Here is a 20188-nt window from a genome sequence, read left to right as displayed (position 1 = left end):
GTCTAAAATCTCACTTTTTTTCACGGATAGAAAGAAAGTAATACTGCATTTGGAACGACTTGAAGGTGACATGAAAAAGATGGTAGATCTAAAGTCTTTAATCTTGTTTAATCTTGAGTCTGGATTAGCGAGAAATTGGGTCTTGGTTTAGTGACTGTTTTACCTTTGTCTGGAAGCAGCAGAATAGCTGGGTTAGATAGGGATGTTTTCTAGCCAGGGCTAGAATGCGTTTCTCTGTCAAAGTGCAGTCCACATCATCATCTTGAAGGATGACGTCTTTCTTCAAAACTTTCACAGCGTAAACTTCATCTGTGCCTTTCAGCTCTGCCAGCATCACCTACAGCATGGAAAGGGCAAAGTGAAGGTGTTGATTCCACATCTGAAAAGCACTGATCTGTGAAAAACACTCACCTTGCCAAAGCTGCCTTTGCCCAGCACTTTGATAAAAGAGAAGTCGGTAAGACTCATCCTCTTCGTCTGGACAGTCTTCACATCTCCATTCTCCCGGCCCTCGGTCGCTGTGCTCTGAACACCGCTGCTTGCGGAAGAGGAGGAAGACTTGTGCTCCTGGCCGAATGAAAGGGCCTTGCGGATACTCTCCAGTTCTGCAAGCTCCGCTACAAATTGACAAACATAAACATTAGACTTAAAGGAATAATGCTTTCAAAAATGATAATTCCGCCATTATTTACTCACACTCTAAACCTGTATGAGTTCTTTCTTTCTTCCATTAAATCCATAAATTAAATTAAATTAAATTAAATTAAATTAAATTAAATTAAATTAAATTAAATTAAATTAAATTAAATTAAATTAAATTAAATTAAATTAAATTAAATTAAATTAAATTAAATTACTGGATGAAATTATAGAGATGTTCCATGCAGTTATTTTTTTATTGTGCTTTTAAATCACTTTTGAATCTTGGAAGCTCCAGTCTACATTCATTGTAACAGGAATATAAATTCAATTGGAGTTGAAAGAGCATCCAGCACATTCTTCAAAATTTCTCCTTCTGTGCTCCAAGTAAGAAAAAAACTTACAGATTTAGAACAATAAATGGCAGAATTTTCCTTTTTGGATTAAGTATCCCATTAAGTGTGCAAATACATTATGAATATGTAGTAATGAAAGACTACGATTGCAGAGAGTGTGAGGGTGTAATTTTGTACCCTGGTCGCAAGGTGAAGTTGGAGCTGATTTGCATCGGTCAGATTCCTCTGATGTGGGGGCTTCTGTTATGGGTTGCTGAGGGTCCTGCCCTGGAGTCAACTAAAGAGAGAACATTTTTAATCATTACTAATGTTTTTAATATTTTAATGCCTTTCTCACCTAAATCCTTAACATCATTGTGACAATTGTCACTGGCCTCATTTTACCGCATAATTATTTAAAGTGATCATACCTTCTTTTTTTTCATTCATTATAATGTGCTTTTCTCATGTGAAATTAACAACAGTATTTCGTAATTCATTTTCTTGTGTGCTGTAGATTATTGCATCAACCCATGGTCCAATCTGGTTTACCTACATTCCCCAGATATTTAGGCCACTCACCTTTTTCCTGCGCTGGGTACTGTTGGAGATCTTATCTGGTGTCACCCCGAGATCAGAGAGCACTTTAGCAATTTTTCTGGCATCGACACCACAGCTAGGAGCTACATTACTTTCACAGCGCCGATGGACATTCATTTTACAGGCTGGAAACAGGCGAGAAGACAGAAATTAATACATGTCAATAACATCAGATTCTTGAACAAAATGATTCTTCACAACACTTACCTTTGCACTGCAGGCCTTGCCGCATTAGTCCCCAAAGTAAGGAGCCGCAGTGGTCGCAGAAGGTGGGGACTTTGTAATTATGAATGCTGAACATGTGTGGAATGTTTACACTGAAGCGCTGGGAGCCAACCTGTAAAAACAAAACATCATTCATGCCACAATACCCACAATTCAACTGCAGAGGTTTTAGTAGTTTTAGGCACATGAGGCTCAGTGGTGTTAACTAAAACTACAACTAAAACGATGAAAAATCTGGATAAGTAAACTATTTGTTTATTAGTTCATTTAAATAAAGCTGAAAATAAATATTAGATGGGCAAAAACAAAACTGAAAAATTCAAGGAAAATTAAAAAAATGTTGCCTTGGCAAATAACTGAAATAAAATAAGTTTAAGCCAAAGTACTACAATTACTAAAACTGGAATTTAAAAAATAAAAAAGTAAATATAAATATATATATAAACAAATACTACAATAATAATACTTTTAATTAATATTAAAATAATATTAAAATAGCACTGCATGGGCTATTGTTAGAATACTAGAATACTGAAAAACAACGCAGTATACACTGTACAGTACACTACCTACAATTTCTTAAAAGAAAAAAAAGTATATCTCATTAAACATTATGCATCAATATTTAACATTTTAAGAAGTCCTCATGATCTTCCTGTCACATTGTCTCATTATGTTATATTATGTGTAGTGTCCCGCTACCATCTCAGAAATACAACAACTACATTTTAACAAAATAAGACAAGAAAGAAAGAAAAATGTCAAAGAATGCTGCTGATATCATTTGTCACACTGTAAAAAGGTCAAGATAAGTGCATCGTATTCTGGGAAACAGTATTCAGCGTTATTTTCTGTTGTGATAATTATAAACATATTGGCAAACGTATTAGGTCATAATGTGTAGTATACATACTTCAGAAACTAATACAAGTATGCAAACTCAAACATAGCTTGAGAGAGCAAGAATGTAGAACTGACCTCTTCAGGAGTGTCTTCCTGTTTCTTCAAGCCAGCACATTTTGTTATAATGAGCTCATGGCATCTCTTATGGACCACGCAGGTACACACTGAGTGATTTGGGGAACAGGCAAAAAGTTAATATCGCATGGTTATTAAAAAAAAAACCCAGATACATGAAAAGATAAAGATTGGATTATCAAATGAGGAAAGACTATAATTGATTTTATTGTCATTGTACATAAGCGAAGAGTCTTACTCACCCTGACACTGATACCCCTGTTTCCCCAATACACCCCTGCAGAACCAGAGTGAAATAAATGTGTTAGATGGCATACAGCACGATTGTGCAGTTCTGTTTCTGACCAGCAGAGGGGGCGTTGTGTTACAACCAAGCGGCAACCTCCCGCTCCCTCTAGTGAAACCAACACGGAAGTGATTAAAACTGCAATTCATCGACTAGCCGCTGGAGGCTGGCTCCAAAAGGGAGTCAATCACATTGACTCTCCATGTTAAAATGCCCAACTTTACAGTAGAAAAAAACATGTTTACAGCCTGGTACAAAAATTTATTTTGGTCTATATAGCTAATTTTGCCCTTCGTGACAACTGTGAGGGGGGTGAATGTTTTTATAACTCTTCCATTTAAATTATATTAAGCCTTAAACTTCTGCATAATTAAGGGCGTGGCCACTTGAGTGACAGGTTGATTGACGTTGCTGTCTCTATCTGCTGTCTGTTAGCCGTCACGTTACCTCAGCCGCTGAACTTGGCATCTCTGCCGTGTTTCTGCTTTTGTTTTATACAGTCTATGGCTTTTTTCGTTATTATTTCTTAAAATTATCTAATAAAATGGCTTGTTGTGCGGTTAATTGTACTAACAGACCGTCCAAGTCTAGGCTCCATTTTTTCCGGTGAGTGATATTGTAATGTAATTTTATTTATTAATTTATTTATTCTTTATAATTTTATTTAAAACTTAACTACACTCCAGAATCCGACAGACTGTGATTGGCTGTAACGTTAGGCCTGTAATTAACGTTACTGGTTAAGCGTTTTCCTCCAATAGAAAACTGTTAGGCTATAATACAAACTCTGTGGCTTAAAGAATTAAAACCGATTAAAACTGTTTTTAAAAGACGAAACTCAGTGAGAACATGATTAATAAAGCATACTATATACAGACAACCAGGCACCTCAGTTCCGCCCACGTCCCGCCTCATTGCCCATTTTTGATCATCCGGGAGTGATGCGCGGTGACGCGTTGCCAAGATGGCGGCGGTCGGCTCCGCCCACTTTAGGCTTCAAAAACGCTCTTCAGAAACCTACGAGTGACGTCACGGACACTGCGTCCATTTTTTTTTACAGTCTATGGTTACAACACAGACACTGCATCTATAGCTGATTGTGTCAGTGGCAACAAGCAGCATTGTGTGGAGCCACACAGATGCACTATTCACCAGGTATGCAAATAGTTAGACCTAACAGTTATTACTCTACAGGGAAGAACTGTTTGCAGAGATAAAAATAAACATCTGTTTAATCTATGAATGCCTCCCTTTAGGCCTTCCACATAAGCACAAAGAACGGTCGATCTAATTTGCTTTCAATATTAATATTCATTACAAAAACTCTTTTGTTGGAACCAAGAGGAGTTCCTGTGTTTAGCATCAGGTGTCATCATGCATCGACTTGGAAAATTACATAAACAAAAGCTTTTATATGTCTGAAAGGGATCTTATAATAAAGGGAGTCCTGTATAGACGTAGCTGTTGTGAATGAGATAAAAAGGGCGACAGGTGAGGGCTGCTGAGGGTCCTACCAGATGAAATCTCTGCAGTGGGAGCAGTAGGTGGGCTGTCTCAGGTAGGTGGCCATGAACTTGTGACCGTTGACCTGATGGACGCGCCTCCGGACCGCTCCCTGACGTTTGCGTGGACGCATCCTCTCACGGAACACTCTCTGCTCATTTTCATTGGATGATGCAGCTGCAGAGAAAATGACACGGAGAAAATAAGACAGGTGAATGTTAATATGTTGAATGTGTATATATTTAAAATAAAAAAATGTAATTATTTATTTGTGAATGTATGTATATATGTGTCCACAAATGTATTTATTTTTTATCAGAATATAAGTCAGTTTGTACACTGCCCTCCAAAAGTTTGGAAACATCCCAACCTTCCTAAACCTTCCAACAAGACAATGACCCCAAGCACACTTCCAAGCTGTGCAAATCCTATTTGGAGAGGAAACAGTCAGCTGGCATCATGTCTGTCATGGAATGGCCTCCCCAATCACCCGACCTCAACCCAATTGAGCTACTATGGGAAGAACTGGACCGTGATGTCCGTAAGAAGTGCCAAACCAGTGTGAATCATCTTTGGGCAATCCTTCAGGAGGCTTGGAGTAATATACAGTATCAAGTCAATGTTTGAATAAACTGACAGCTCGGATGCCCAGATTATGCAGAGCTGTAATAGCTGCCAATGGTGGATATTTTGATGAATCGAAAATTTAATTTTTTTCTATGTATAAACTGTTTATGTAATAAAATATGTTTTCGTAGTTTGTGTTGTCCCTTATCAGTGCAAAATTATCACAAATTTAAAAGGATTCATGCCAATATTGTCCAAAACTCCACTTTTCTATGGCGTTTCCAAACTTTTGGAGGGCAGTGTATGTCCCCTAGGTTTAAAGAATTTTTTTTTGGAAGAATTTTAATAATGTAATGTAAAGTAATGTTCTTTTGAACTTACTTTAAATCAAAGAACCCTGAAAAATATGTAGTAAAAAAAAGTCATAGTGCATCATAGTTTTCAGCAAAAATATTAAGCAGCACAACTACTTGAACACCAAATCAGAGTATTAGAATAATTTTTGAAGGATTATGTGGCACTGAAGACTGGAGTAATTATACTGAAAATGCATCACAGGAATAAATTAAATTTTAAAATAATTCAAATAGAAATCAGTTATTTAAAACTGCAATAATATTTCACAATATTGCTCTTTTTATGATATTTTTGATCAAATAAATGCAGCCTTGAAATAGGCTACATAAAAAAAAAAAAATAAATAAAAATCACTGACCTGTAGTGTACATTTTGCATTAATAATATAGTTCAGTCATGAAACTCTAGATGGCGCAGGCTGACGGGTTGTTAACGTAACGGATGATATTCAGAGAGTGAAACGACTTGGCACAAGCTGACTGGGTCATGTTGCATATGCAGCCAATGAGCTTACTGCCTTGCATTTATATGGCTGGCTAGCATTCACTTGAGATTCCTGCAGCGCGCTTTCAGAGTTTCTCTGAAGCCCTCCACCTTCCCCAGCTACACCTGTATAGATCTGCTAGGGGTTATTTTATATGCTATTTGTTCAGCAGCAGTATGTCTTAAATACTCACAGCACCATATGGCCATATACATTGGCAGTAGCAAGTTCCTGTACTTGTTTGCAGCAGCAGCAGCAATAATCTACAACTACAGCAATAATCAACAGCAGCAGGAATTCAGCAGCAGTGTAGCAGATCTATTCCGCCAAGACCAAATACATTAACACTGTCATATCCATCACCATGCTAAAATCTTCCGAGAGTTGTCATGATTGAAATGTATTTTTCTTTAAAATTCAATTAAAATGCATGACGGTCTATGCCATTTTTCGTATATCACCAGCTTCATATAGTAACATTGATTTAACCAGTGGTGTGAGTTTGGGGCGAGGCTACCTGTTAATCCAACCAATAGCAGACAGGTGGCATGTTTGAAGAAACCTGTTTGAAAACATTCATTCTTTTTACTCTTCTCCTTTTTTACAGTATTAACTAAAAATAAAAGCTAATACAAACACTTTCTAAAGTGAACACACATCCACACACTCTGGTACAGTAGAACTTTGGTCAGTCACCAAACTCCGAACATCTGGTCGATCCTCAGGAAAGCTCATGATCTAACTTCAACCCAGCCAGCTGAGAAAGTGAACAAACACATCATTGATTCTCAAGCAACTCTTCCCCTCACTTTCCCCCTTTGAGGGCTGCAGTAATTGTGTATATGTGTGTTGATCGTGAGAGAAACTGGCGGCCGAGGACCACCTGACCAACCATGTGACCCACCGCCATGGCTCCATGCATTCCAGCAGTCAGGTGATGCCTTAAGGGACAGCGTTCCTTCATCACACAAACAACTGTGAAATTGCATTCACATCACTATGTGTGTTGTGGCATTGCCCATAATGTCCGTCAATGAGAGAGAGAGGTTTCCTTGGAGGAGAGTTGAGAGTCTAACAACTTTCTCCCACTTGTTTTGTTCCAATAAACTTGCCATCCAACTCCTCCCACACTTCTTGTCTTTCAGTACAGCAGCGTATGTGTGGGCTGCATTATTTTAATGCTGTCTGTAAGGGGAGCTGCTGCAGAGGTGTGATTACAGCTAAGAATCCCCGTAGGGTGGCACGCAGCCCCCATAGAGCGACTAGGCTCGGTACAATTACCATTGCAAGGTTCCTGGGGGACGTTCGGTGAGCGTGTGTGTGTATATCTGCATTCTGTCTCATGTCAGGGTGCTCATGGGGCAAGTTGTGTGTGTGTGTTGTCTGATATCAGAGCGTCCTGTCTTCTGGAGCGGGCAGCTGCTCAGGAGTACAGCATGGCAGCTGAAAGGGCCATTAGTGGGATAGATGTGCTTATATAATACATTATCCATCTGCTCAAAAAGCAGGGCTTAACCAGAACACACCTATACCTCCCAGCACAACACAGTTCACCTTAGAGTACCACACATAAATACACTGACAGGGAAGACATGATACCAATTGAGTTCATACTGTCTGCATTCACTTTATAGATCTAGTCTGAGTACTGTCGCCATATTTAATTTGACATGAACATGAGGCAGGAAGGAAATCAATAGCTTTGTCTCAAAATCTAGTGTGCTGACCAACTAGACAGCATTTTAAGACATCATAGGCCCAACATAAAGGCAGTAAAGTGAGGTAAGGCATCATCGCATGTATAGTATCTTTCACAGAGAATGCAAACCTAGAATAGACAGCGACAAGATCAGTGGTAAAAGTTCAGCCAATACTGTAGACAAAGTAACAGAGTCAACTATTTTAAAATATTTTCTTATTTCATAATTGAATTTTCTAACCAAAATGAACTCTTTATTCATTATTACAGTTTCTCTTTACTTATTAAAGCATCATGCTGTTAGTGTATCAATATGCTAACTCAAACTCTATTTCTTCTGTACAATGTTTCTGCCTATGTGACTTTGTTGAACATATGTTATTTTCAGGAATTTCCAGTATGGAAAATGGGAAAAATATTGACATAACAGAGCTTTAAGGCAGTATGACAGATTGAAGCTTGTGTCAAATTAAATATGTTGTCCAGTCTGACTAAGCTCTGTGTGGAGATTCCTGGATCTAGTTTGTATTTCGGTTTGTTATTGACGGTATGTTGGCAGATAAGAATGGTTTCAATGGTCGAGACTGATATCTAGAGATAAGGTGCAGGTGGCTAATACAATACTGACATGCTATTTATTGCTAACAAATATATATGGCTATATATACACATCACCATAGAATTAATAGAATTCTAAGGTTCTATCGGACATTTTTGTCAAAATTGAGTTGGGGCGATACATTAGGGAAGAAATTGTGGTAGGGCTGTGCAATTAATCAAATTCGATTATCATGCGCATCTAGTCAGTAACAACGGTTTCTTGATTAGTAGTTAATCGCCATTACCTGCTTTCAAATGGAGCGGGAATTACTGCACAGAACCGTAATTCACTGACAAGCTAGGCAATTTCGTGTTCATAATCGATGGCGATTCGTCTGCGATTATGAACACGATATTGCCTATCTTGTCAGTGAACAACGGTTCTGTGTAGTAATTGCCTCACAGGTCTTTCTAAGTGATCAGCTGTGTCCTGTTGCATTAATTCTTCAGATATTAAAAGCAGGGAATGTGTTGTATCAGTTACATCCATTACTTCTGTATTCTGAATCTTGCATTCGATGATGACACACACAAACCAGGATGAAGATGAGGGAGCTGACTTTGAGAGAAAAGCAAGCAATTTGGATGCTAAAAGAAAAGAGGAAGTCAATTATAGCTATAGCAAAAACAAAGGGCATGGAGAAATCAAGAGTTTGGAAACCACCAGCGGCACCAGCAACCAACAACAACCTGATTGGCTGAGAAAACAACAGTAGTTGATGACAGACAAATCATAAAAGCTGTGAAAATGAACCCTAAAAGACGTGTCTGTAAAATCACCAACAACTTCCAGAAAGCTGGGGTGATGCTCTGACAATTTACTGTCCTCAGGAGACTTTGACACAGAATTACAGATGCTACACAGCAAGATGCAAACCTCTGACCAGAAAGGCAAGATTAGAGTTTGCAAAAAAGCACAAAGGTGAGCCAGAAGAGTTTTGGAACAGTGTGTATGGACCGATGAGACAAAGATGTACCTTTATCTAAGTGACAGGAAAGCAAAAATGTGGAGAAAAAAAGGGAACTGCAAATGAACCCAAGCATACAGCCTCATCTGTAAAGCATGGTGGAGGTGGTATTGTGGCATGGGCATGCATGGCTGTCTCTGGAACAGGCCCTCTCAACTTTACTGATGACTTAATGTATGATGACAGTAGCAGAATGAATTTGGAAGGGTACAAAACCATCTTTCCAATATTCAAGAAAATGCCACCAGATTCATTGGGAAGTTCAATTCATATTGCATCAGGACAATGACCCAAAACACCCTGCCAGTTCAGTCAAGGAATTTATAAGGGCAAAGAAATGGAAAGTCTTAGATTGACCAAGTTAATTAATTCAATTAATAATAATTATAATTACACACATCCTATTTAGTAAATGCTGACAGCCTGTTTGCAGTAATAAGAAAGAAAGAAAGATCTAAAAGAGAAATCGGTGTGACAGAGGAGTACAGTACACAGTCACACCTTTACAATCTTTATCTATCTCATTCAAGTCTGATAACATGCAGCAGGTGAGAATGCATGAACACGTTCCCTAGTGACTGTGTCCATGGTGATCAGGGACAACTGCACGTGCGCTTCACCAAACCACGGTCACTCCCTTCTGTACACACATACTCATCCTTCTACGCCTCTCACAGTTGCTCTCTTTTCGTTCGTGTATATTTCGTCCACTATTCTCCTGATTGGCTTATAGAAGGCTGAGCTGATGAGGCTGTGTTCGCCCACGGTCAGACAGCCAAGAGGAGCTCGGGGCAGCCTCCACCCACGCCAATGCCACTTCAGCCCCAGACACGCCACCCACAAGCACTCTCCAATCCAGCCAGAGCACAGCATGGGACCAATTAAAATGGCATCAATCAGAAAGAGATAGAGAGAGAGAGAGAGAGAGAGAGAGAGAGAGAGATTGCAAATCTGTTTATAACTTCATCGCTTTTTGTATTCCCCAATTGTAAGTCGCTTTGGATAAAAGCATCTGGCAAATGACTAAATGTAAATGTAAATATAACTCAATGACAGTCGGTTTCATAACTTCAGATTCATCAGTGAGTGACAGATGAGCCACACAAACTTCAACTTCATCATCCAAGGTAAAGTTTGAAGAGTTTAGAGAGAGAATTGGTGCAATAGCTCCCTGCAGGTACATGCTGGTACAATCTGGTTAGTGATGGCTTGCAGTCTAGCTGGTAAATTTGCTGGTTAATACCAGCATCCAAAATGTAACATATGCTGGTAATGCTGATCTTTTCAACAGGACTGTCAAGCTATTTAGGCTATTAGGTAACATGCACTTAAAAACTGCTTTAAATCATACACAGTAAAAAAAAAATAAATAAATAAAGAAATGTTATAATACAACTGATTACTACAGTATTTGTAACAAGAATACTATTTTTTTTTTATGTCATGCTTAATTCAATGTGTTCCTTTTCATTTGGAAATTTCCATTTCTGAGTGAAAATTGTTTCTACACAAAATGTTTTTTTTGTTTTTTTTCAGTGAGATTTTGGCCATTCAGAGTTATTACAAATGAATCATTGTGAAATCTAATTTACATTAAACACATTTACGTACGTACGTAATTAATCGGCACAAATTGCAAAAGCTATAATCTGTTATGAAATCATCTGGACTCAGATTAAGTGAACAGAAAGCACTGTTTGTGCTTGTGCATGTAACCTTCCATAAAGTGTGAGCAGTTTGCTCCAGTACTTTATGTTGCCACATAAAAATATATATAGTAAAAAGAAATTGTGTTCAAGAATAGGTTAAGTGTATTTTTAATTATTTCTGTTTAGTTTAGTGCACAACGGACACCAAAGAAATGTCTCAGTGCTGTAACTGTACTTGCAGCTACTCTCCTGCTGTGTGAATAGAGTAGCCTGTTAACACAGGCACTTAGAAATGCTTAGGACTTAAGTCATGTGTAATTCTCATGACCAATAACTGCAACACACACAAAAACAACACATTATCAAATTTAGGTCAGTACTAGTAAGTAGGGTTATACTTTTATTCAGTAAAGATGCATTAAATTGATTTGAAGTGGAAGTAAAGACATTTATAATGTTATCAAAACTGCTGTTTCACATAAAGGATATTTCAAAAAGAAAAAAGATTTTAAATTGTAATAACTTGTAAAATAGTTTTGTAAAATATTAATGAATTGAATAGTAAGAAAATCTTAGCAACCCCAAACTTTTGAACAGTTACTTTCAAAGAAAGATTCCTTCAGTAATTAGTTGAGTCACAAGAATGTTGTCAAGCAGTCCTGTCTCTGCCAAGCTTGGCAGGTGATATCACAGTTGTATTATGGAGCCACAGCAGCGTAGTGATCCGAGATGTTATCTAACTAGCCATCTGTCACATGACTATCTCTCTTGCTTTCTAAATTACAAAACGAGTGCAGATTACTTCTGTGAGGGTCCTTAATCGCATGAAGGGAAATACGTTAAGATCAGTCTAAAAGGTAAGATAAATCTTTAAGAGATCCAACACCAATAGTACAGATATTATCGAACATAATACTTTACAAAAATGCATATACTATGTGTTTTCTTAATGTCACGCAAACCGAGCCGGATTTAAATGCTAAAGATCTGCGCGAGGCTATCGTTAACTAATCCAAATACTCTTCATGACGGCAACGTCATTGTTCAGATTTTGACCTTGTCCACTCTTTCACCCTTTTCTCCATCGCTCTTGTCCTGCTCTCGGACCTCTCACCCACTCTATCCATCTATAAGTGTGTGAGCACACAGGTTTAGCATGGCAACCCCTGCAATCCAGTGGCGGCTGCTGGTCTTTCAAAGAGGGGAAGCTCATTTTCGGCCTACATCAGCCTAAATTAAATTGTCCATTTATATATACGTAAATTATTTTCAAGAAAATGCTCTGTGACCCTGTCGTACCAACTAGGCGTCTTTTCCAGTGACTTGACCAGTGTCCTCTCAATGGCCAGCAGAGCTAGGCTGCTTAAACGGCCTTGGCCCATTGTGTTACGGGTGTAGGACTTGAGCCGCTTTAAACAGGAGAAGCTCCTTTCTACACCTGCAGATGTAGCTCCAATTGTTGCCACTAATGAGAACAGTTTGTAAAGCTGAGGCATTGCACTGTCCAACTCCATGTCTTTAACCCTCTGTGGTCTGAGGGTGTTTTGGGGGCCTGGAGAAGTTTTGACATGCCCTGACATTTGTGCTTTTTTCAGTTGCTTATAAATATATAAATGGCTAAAGTCTAATAACACTGTAAACAGCAAAAACAGGGCTACAATAATATGTTAGCAGCACTTATGTACTTGATTTTGTTTTTGAGAAAACAACGTTTATGTGTGGTTAGTGAAAAACTAACATTTTGAAGTCACTGAAATAAGGCCATAAAAAAACACAGAACATTTGACCACAGGACTTCTGAGAACTGGATCTTGTAGCTGAGAATTTTTGCTTCAAAATAATGTGAAAATCATCTTGTTTATTTGCTCACAAAAAACAATATATTGATTTTTTGAGTAAAAATGGTCTATGCGAGAAGGCGTGAACCTTCACATTCACACCTGAGAAGACAGGCCTGCATAATGAGCTTCATAATGAGCTTCATAATGAGCCATTTAGTCAAGTATGTGACTGAGAGGAAGAGTTACAAGAAAGTTTTTTTTATTTTTTTTTGTAGTTTAAGTATATATTTAGCTATCAAAACAAAATAACTTTAGATTCACTTGTGAGTGCAGTTAAACACTCAAAGCTGTCTTTCAAAGCTTACTTTTTAGCATCATTACTCCAGTCACATGATCCTTCAGAAATCATTCTAATATTGTGATTTGCTGCTAAAAAAAAAACATTATTATGTTGAAAAGAGCTAAGAAGAATTTTTTATTTTTTTGATGAATAGAAAGTTCAGAAGAACAGCATCGTTTGTAACATGATACATGTCTTTATCATCACTTGTGTGCTAAATAAAAGTTTTAATTTCTATATATGCTGTCTCCAAGCTTTTGCACCTGGCATTTTCATAGTGTATATTGTTTATGTGCTCTGAAGGGGAAAAAACAACAACACATTTAGAAATTCTGGGTTATTTCTCTCAGCAGATCTTCTTCCAGAAACAGAAAGTATCCGGGATGAACTTGTTTGTTTCCGCGGAGACGATGTGGGCGTGACAGCATTAGATATAATGAGTTGAGATGGGAAAACTGGACATCGCATTGGTTTCATACGGATTACTTTAACATAGAATATTTGTTTTTGTATTCATGTTGTTTTATTTACAGAGCCTGCAGAGAACGCACCCTGTTTATTTTCTCTATTTTTTTTAAAAGCACATGGTTTTGTTGTTATTATGACTATACACAAATAAAAGTAGACACTTTGCAGTTTCAAATTATACCTTTCTCTTATCTATACTATCAAAACTCCTGGGGTATTTTTAGTTTGTTTCGCTTCATAAAGAAAAACGAGACAGCCCCCACCGGTGGGTTAAGGAACACCAAGTAATCACACAGCTTTCTCCTGTTATGATGAAAATTGGCCAGCAATTTCGCCAAGCAAATACCAAGAAATAGGTTGCAGCAGTTTGTCAATCCGCTATGGGACTGAGCTCGAATAGCTTCAGCATCAGCGACTTCTTATAGGACACAATCGCTGTCAATCAAAAGTAGGGCTAGGTATCGTTCAAAAATGTTCGATATCGATACCGATACCTTGAGTTTGATACCGGTTCCTGAACGATACTTTTTTCGATACCAATTTTATGAAAACAGTTTTAACAAGATTACATTAGGCCATTAGGCCATTAGGCCACGGGAAGTCGTGGCCTAATGGTTAGAGAGTCGGACTTGTAATCCGAAGGTTGCGGGTTCGAGTCCCCGGCCGGCAGGAATTGTAGGTGGGGGGAGTGAATGTCCAGCGCTCTCTCCACCCTCAATACCACGACTGAGGTGCCCTTGAGCAAGGCACCGAACCCCCAACTGCTCCCCGGGCGCTGCAGCATAAAATGGCTGCCCACTGCTCCGGGTGTATGTTCACGCTGTGTGTGTGTGTGTGTTCACTGCTGTGTGTGTGCACGTTGGATGGGTTAAATGCAGAGCACGAATTCCGAGTATGGGTCACCATACTTGGCTGAACGTCACTTCACATTATCTCAAAAAACTTTGGTTTTATTTTTTTCAGCTTGTTGACATGTATACAGACTCAAAGACTCATCTCCTGAGCCACTGCACAAAGGAACAAAATATAGCCAACACAATAAATCAGTACAAATAATTTTAATAAAGCTCAAATAGTTTTCAGTTTACACTAGTGCGTGTTCGTTTTAAAACGCATAGCTCAGACAGAATCATCATTTCTATTCATTTATTCTAGGTTGTTAAAGACTTCAAGAAATTTAAAATCTTTATCCACTTTCATAAGTGGATGTTTTATTTTCTTTCACAATATGTTTTATTGTTATTAAATTCTATGTTGTAGTATGTCTAATTATTTGAATGCATACAAACTACTTAGTTTATTCAAATTTATTCTTAAAACAGCCTTATGAAATGTTTTCTTTTTCCTCAGAAATTCTGTGTTCTGTATCTGGTTTTCAAATGAAGGCATAAAACAATTTCATTTTTCTTTTAAATTATTGAAAATAAAACTATTTATTTTGGCAAAATTTTACTATTAAAATTAAAACATGGAAGAAATGTTGTGTGATCATTCATTAAAAAAATAAGAGTTTTAATAATTTGAATAGTAGCCTAGTAGTAGCAGTATGTACACTCTGCTGAACAATATTAATTTATTTCTGCCGCAGTGTCTTCCAAGTTAAACCGAACTTTTATTTTGATGGGTTTCCGGGAATACCTTTACAGTTCTGTGTGTATATGATATGACGCAAGTTTTACTCAAATCAAACGGTAAAATGCTCATGAAGTGACTCTCAGAGCAGTTCTGGAGCTGTTGTTCATGTGTTTATGTCCTCATTTAGTGAGACGGCAGACGCTGAAATGTCACGCGAGCTTCAGTCTGTGTCAAGTAAGCGAAACTGCGCGATATAGAGAGCAGACTGCTCCGTACGCTTTCGAATCACTCTCGCGGATGTCAAACACTGATCAATCAGCGCCGCGTCCCTTCTAGTCACACCTAGTGCTGCAGGCTTATTGGCTCACTGACGTTAATGAGATTAACCCCTTAGGTATCGAAATTTGGTACCGAACGACAAGACGTTTTTCGATACTCGGTGGTATCGAGGCAATTCGGTCGGTGCCTAAAAAGTATCAAACTCGATACCCAGCCCTAATCAAAAGGAGATGCAGGCTGTATCCGAAATCGCCCCCTATATCCTCAAATAGTGCACTATTTGAGGGGGACAGCCATTTTAAGTGGTGTTCGAAACCATGGCTGTGTCCAAATTCAGGGTCTGCATCCTCCTTAGGATCCTTCCTACCCGGTTGAAGGAGGAGGGATCCTCCGACGTCCGCAAAACCCGGAAGTCGGTGTTTGTGAATTTGGACAGCCTACCCTTCTTTCAGTTCCCTCCCTTACCCGTTGCTCATATCCTGTCGCCTAGCAACCGTGACAGCGCCAAACAAGAAGCGGGAAAATGGACAAACAAAGAGTTATTCTCCTCATTTTAATTCTTTTGGAAGAAATAAAGCAATTAAATAAATTAAATACTTTCTTTGCTCATTGTCGGAGAGTTTTTTATATCAGACTACAAGACAGTCACATCCAGGTAAGCCATTATAGCCTATTTTTATTTGTTTTTAAGTATTCTACTAATTTCTCCTACAAATTCATTGAGCCGAAGCATAAACTTTAGCTTGTTTTGTCAGAGAAACTCCTCTCCCACTCCGCTACCGCTCGCTTCGTCCGCCATTACGCTCTGCCGAAAAGAATTATGGGATAGGTAGGACGGGAAAGGATCCACCACACCTCACCACACCACATCCTTCCAATTCGGGGAAAAGGAGGACGTATTTGTGGGCCGCATTTGAAGGATCCTACGAATTTGGACAGCCTTCGTCGCGGCGCTGTGACGTAACATCCTTCAAATGAGTACTCCGAAGGATGCAGACCCTGAATTTGGACACAGCCGTTAGTGGATGTTCTCAAGTGCACTCATTCAATCCCACAATGCACCGCAAAAACGAGCGTACAAGCGATGTACACTCAACGGCTAGAGAATCCCCAGAATGCACTGAGAGAGTCGCGCGCCGAATGAATTCCCGCGTCTCACCAGAAGATGGCGCCCACAGCTGAATCATCCATCCATTCATTTTAGAAGCGCTCGTCCACGGCGTAATACAACACAGGTACAAATTAATTGTAAATTGACTATTAGGGTTTATACATAATTTCCGTGACTGAGTTCTAGATAAATCCTTCAATCTTACTATTGGAGCTGCCCGTATCAAATTATTATTTAACAGGAAGCAAACTATGCAAAAACGGCAGTCCTTCCGGTGCACTTAGTGTCCGAATTCACTCACTCGTTTTCATTCACTCCTTCAAGTGAACTATATGAGTGGACTAATGTAGGGAATAGTGAATTAGGGTATAGGGGGCGATTTCGGATACAGCCGCAGTCTTTCGACAGACCCTCCGATCATCACGCAGAAGCCCGGAGTCCAGCCCCGCCCACTCCTCCATTCACCTCCAGAGACGCTGAACGTCCGGGGGCAGGACATAATCGCAGCATTTATCCAATGACCGTCTAGTTTCGAAGCACTGAAAAAAAACGGTTCAAATCAGCCCAATTGAAGTCAATGGACGCTAGGCTTCAACAGGGAAATACACTGTGACGCTACGGGAATATATGAGAAGGAAATCGAGTCAAAATCCCCACTGCTGCAATTTATACCATCTCAGTGCCTGGGCTGCCCCCGCTGAACAAACACACACGCAACGACCGCAGAAGATCCTCTGCTCAACATACAGATTTGGATTTTAGGAAAGAGGGAGGAGTAGGGAAGCTGACAAGAGAAAGAGAAAACCTGGAGGAAATGGAACAGACAGAGAACATTTAGCGCACTGCGGCTTCAAATACAGAAACTCATTAAGGAAAAGAGAGAGAGAAAAAAAATATAAAAACTAAATATAGCCAATACCACCTCTCCTAGCAGCCCTGGATGCATTTGCACGATAAGCAGCAAAAGGCTGACACTCACTGAGCAGTGAACACATGAACCCTGGGAGAAAGTTCAAGTGTAGGATGAACAGGAAGTGGATGGGGACGGCCAATCGGAAAGAAGATGGACAGAAATGGGGTTAAAGGGGTTTGTTTGGGACAGCTGTAGCAATATTTGGTCTTTGCTGTGACTGTGTTTTACTGTAATTCGTGCGTTCAGGAAGTGTATTCCTGATAAGTGTTTTAAAGCATTTCCAGCCTTGAGTTTTTTTTAAATACCTCAGACTAGATATCATTTGAATATATAGCATAATAATATATGAACATAATACAGAATATATGCCAGCATAATGGTTATTGAAGATTTTTTTTTATTGGTATCAGTTAATATTGGATATATTGATCAGTACTGGATATTTATTTGGGTAATTTCTCCTATACCACTGCCATCAATCACTCACTAACAAAAGCAGATCTGAATACAGTTTTTAATGTTACAGTTTTAAGTCTCTTATGCTCACAATATAAGCATTTATTTGACTATAAAATACAGAAAAAATAGTAATATTGTGAAATGTTATCACAGTTTACTATTTTCTCATCTCTAGTTTCTCTATTTCTAATCATTACTCAAGTCTTCAGCATCACATAATCTTCAGCGTCACATAATCTTCAGCGTCATAATAATCTTCAGCGTCATAATAATATTCAGCGTCATAATAATCTTCAGCGTCATAATAATCTTCAGCGTCACATAATCTTCAGCGTCATAATAATCTTCAGCGTCATAATAATCTTCAGCGTCACATCCTTCAGAAATCATTCTAATATGCTGATTTATAATCAATGTTGGAAACAGTTGTGCTGCTTAATATTTATTGGGACCTGTGATACTTTTTTCAGGATTCTTTGATAAATGAAAAGTTAAAAAAGAACAGTGTTTATTCAAAATAGAAATGTTGTGTTACAGTATACACTACTATTTAAATGTTTGGGGTCAGTTTTTTTTTTTTTCAAAGAAATTAATACTTTTATTCAGCAAGGATGTGTTAAATGAATAAAAAGTGATAGTAAAGGCTTATATTGATAGAAAAGATTTCTATTTTAAATAAATGGTGCTCTTTTTAACTATTTATTCAAAGAATCAAAGAAAAAAAAAGGTTCACACAGATAATAAATCAGCATATTAGAATGATTTCTGAATGATCATGTTACAGTGAAGCCTGAAGTAATGTCCGATGAAACTTCAGCACTGCATCCCAGAAATAAATTAGATTTTAAATATATTATATATATATATATATATATATATATATATATATATATATATATATATATGTATACACACACACACACACATCTACACTGTAAAAAACTTCAGACCTCCCAACTCAAAATTTTCTAGTGACTGATAACATCTAAATTTTTCCATTGGCCCAATTGAATTTCTTCTAACTGAATTTGGCTATAGTCTGTTAACATTGGCTCAATGAGAAATAATATGTTGAGACAATGGAAAACTTTAGATGTAATCAGTCACTAGAAAATGTTGAGTTGGGAGCTCTTAATTTTTTTTTTACAGTGTATATATCTAAACCATCACATGCCACCATTGATTTGAGTGTGTATGTGTGTCTGTCTGTTAATGCATGGTTCAGTCCCACCTGCTATTTTGAGACAGTAAATCCTGGACAACTAACATGCAGCAACCGACAAACAACATTTTCACTCTGTAGGCATGTGCGCACACACACACACACACACACACACTTCCTGCTTATTTCTTTTTTCAACCTGTGTTGGTTATCCTTTAATATGGTTAAATGTATTGAATAGTGGGATGAGTCAGAAGCCTGAGGAAGGAGGAATACATTTGGCTGATGAGAGGATCACTATAAATAGAGAAGGGTAAAGATAGAAGCACAGCGTCTGTCACCTCTCATCAGAACGGTGAGCTGATAACGGCAAAAGGGACAAACTTACTCAAAGCAGGTGGGAGCCAGGATACTTTATTGCTCCCTTTTTCTTTTCAATATCTCACGATTTATGTGTATATAAACACACTCAGGCAGTGGAACAGACAGAAACATTTCATTTATCCGAATGAAACATCTGTGACCAGCGCAGCTCGGTTCAGAAGCCTCTGATATCATCAGTCTTTAAACAGCAATGAACATTTGCGCTCTGAATTGGGCTCAACTCACAAAAGAGCCTTGTGAGACATGGTCAGGAAGGTAGGAACGTGGGTAATTTTACAGAAAGTAAGGACACCGCAGTGCCTGAGCTATTCTGGTCTGCGTAGCTTTAGGTGCCACTGAAAATAACTCAACTGCCCTTCATATCTAAAGAGACTCTCTTCCTTGTGTGTGTAAGACTCATTGATTGGATCTGTTTGTGGAAACATGACAACACTCTTCCACCTCTAGGTACCAAAAACTGCTCTCACCTGCTATGGGTGGTATGGTCGCCATTGCAGCAAAGATCAAATCTCATAACTCGGGATGGGAATTGTAAGAAATGTAACCATTTGTGTTAAGGCCCATTCATACTAATTACTAGGGATGTACCAAATATTCGGCAACCAAAATTATTTGGAAGAAAGCAGCAAAAATGTTCAGCCGAATAAGCGAAAAGGCCAAATAAATTGTTTCGAATAATGACATGATGCCATCGATTAGAGGCGCGCACAAATGCAGCAAACATGTCGGCAGTGTGGAAGCATCTAAAACTGTCAGAGAAAGATGCAAAAGCACAGACACCAAGAGACTGTTTAATATCGCATGTCTTCGATGAGAAGAGGAAGGG

At 38.5% G+C, this 20188-nt stretch overlaps 1 protein-coding gene across 1 annotated transcript in view; it reads right to left on the bottom strand.

Annotated features, from left to right (window-relative positions):
- LOC306851933 (protein kinase C epsilon type-like) overlaps positions 1-20188 on the bottom strand; it is a 58279-nt gene that overhangs the window by 19255 nt on the left and 18836 nt on the right. The window contains exons 3-10 of the mRNA XM_079388455.1: positions 4578-4743; positions 3020-3054; positions 2778-2866; positions 1782-1911; positions 1557-1699; positions 1173-1272; positions 412-617; positions 164-337 (exon numbers count right to left, since the gene is read on the bottom strand). Coding sequence (XP_079244581.1) covers positions 164-337; positions 412-617; positions 1173-1272; positions 1557-1699; positions 1782-1911; positions 2778-2866; positions 3020-3054; positions 4578-4743 — 1043 coding nt within the window. The remainder of the gene's footprint in view (positions 1-163; positions 338-411; positions 618-1172; positions 1273-1556; positions 1700-1781; positions 1912-2777; positions 2867-3019; positions 3055-4577; positions 4744-20188) is intronic.

This window comes from Barbus barbus, assembly GCF_936440315.1.
Source record: "Barbus barbus genome assembly, chromosome: 32".
NCBI classification, from domain to species: Eukaryota; Metazoa; Chordata; class Actinopteri; order Cypriniformes; family Cyprinidae; genus Barbus; species Barbus barbus.
This window is presented reverse-complemented; position numbering and strand designations above follow the sequence as displayed.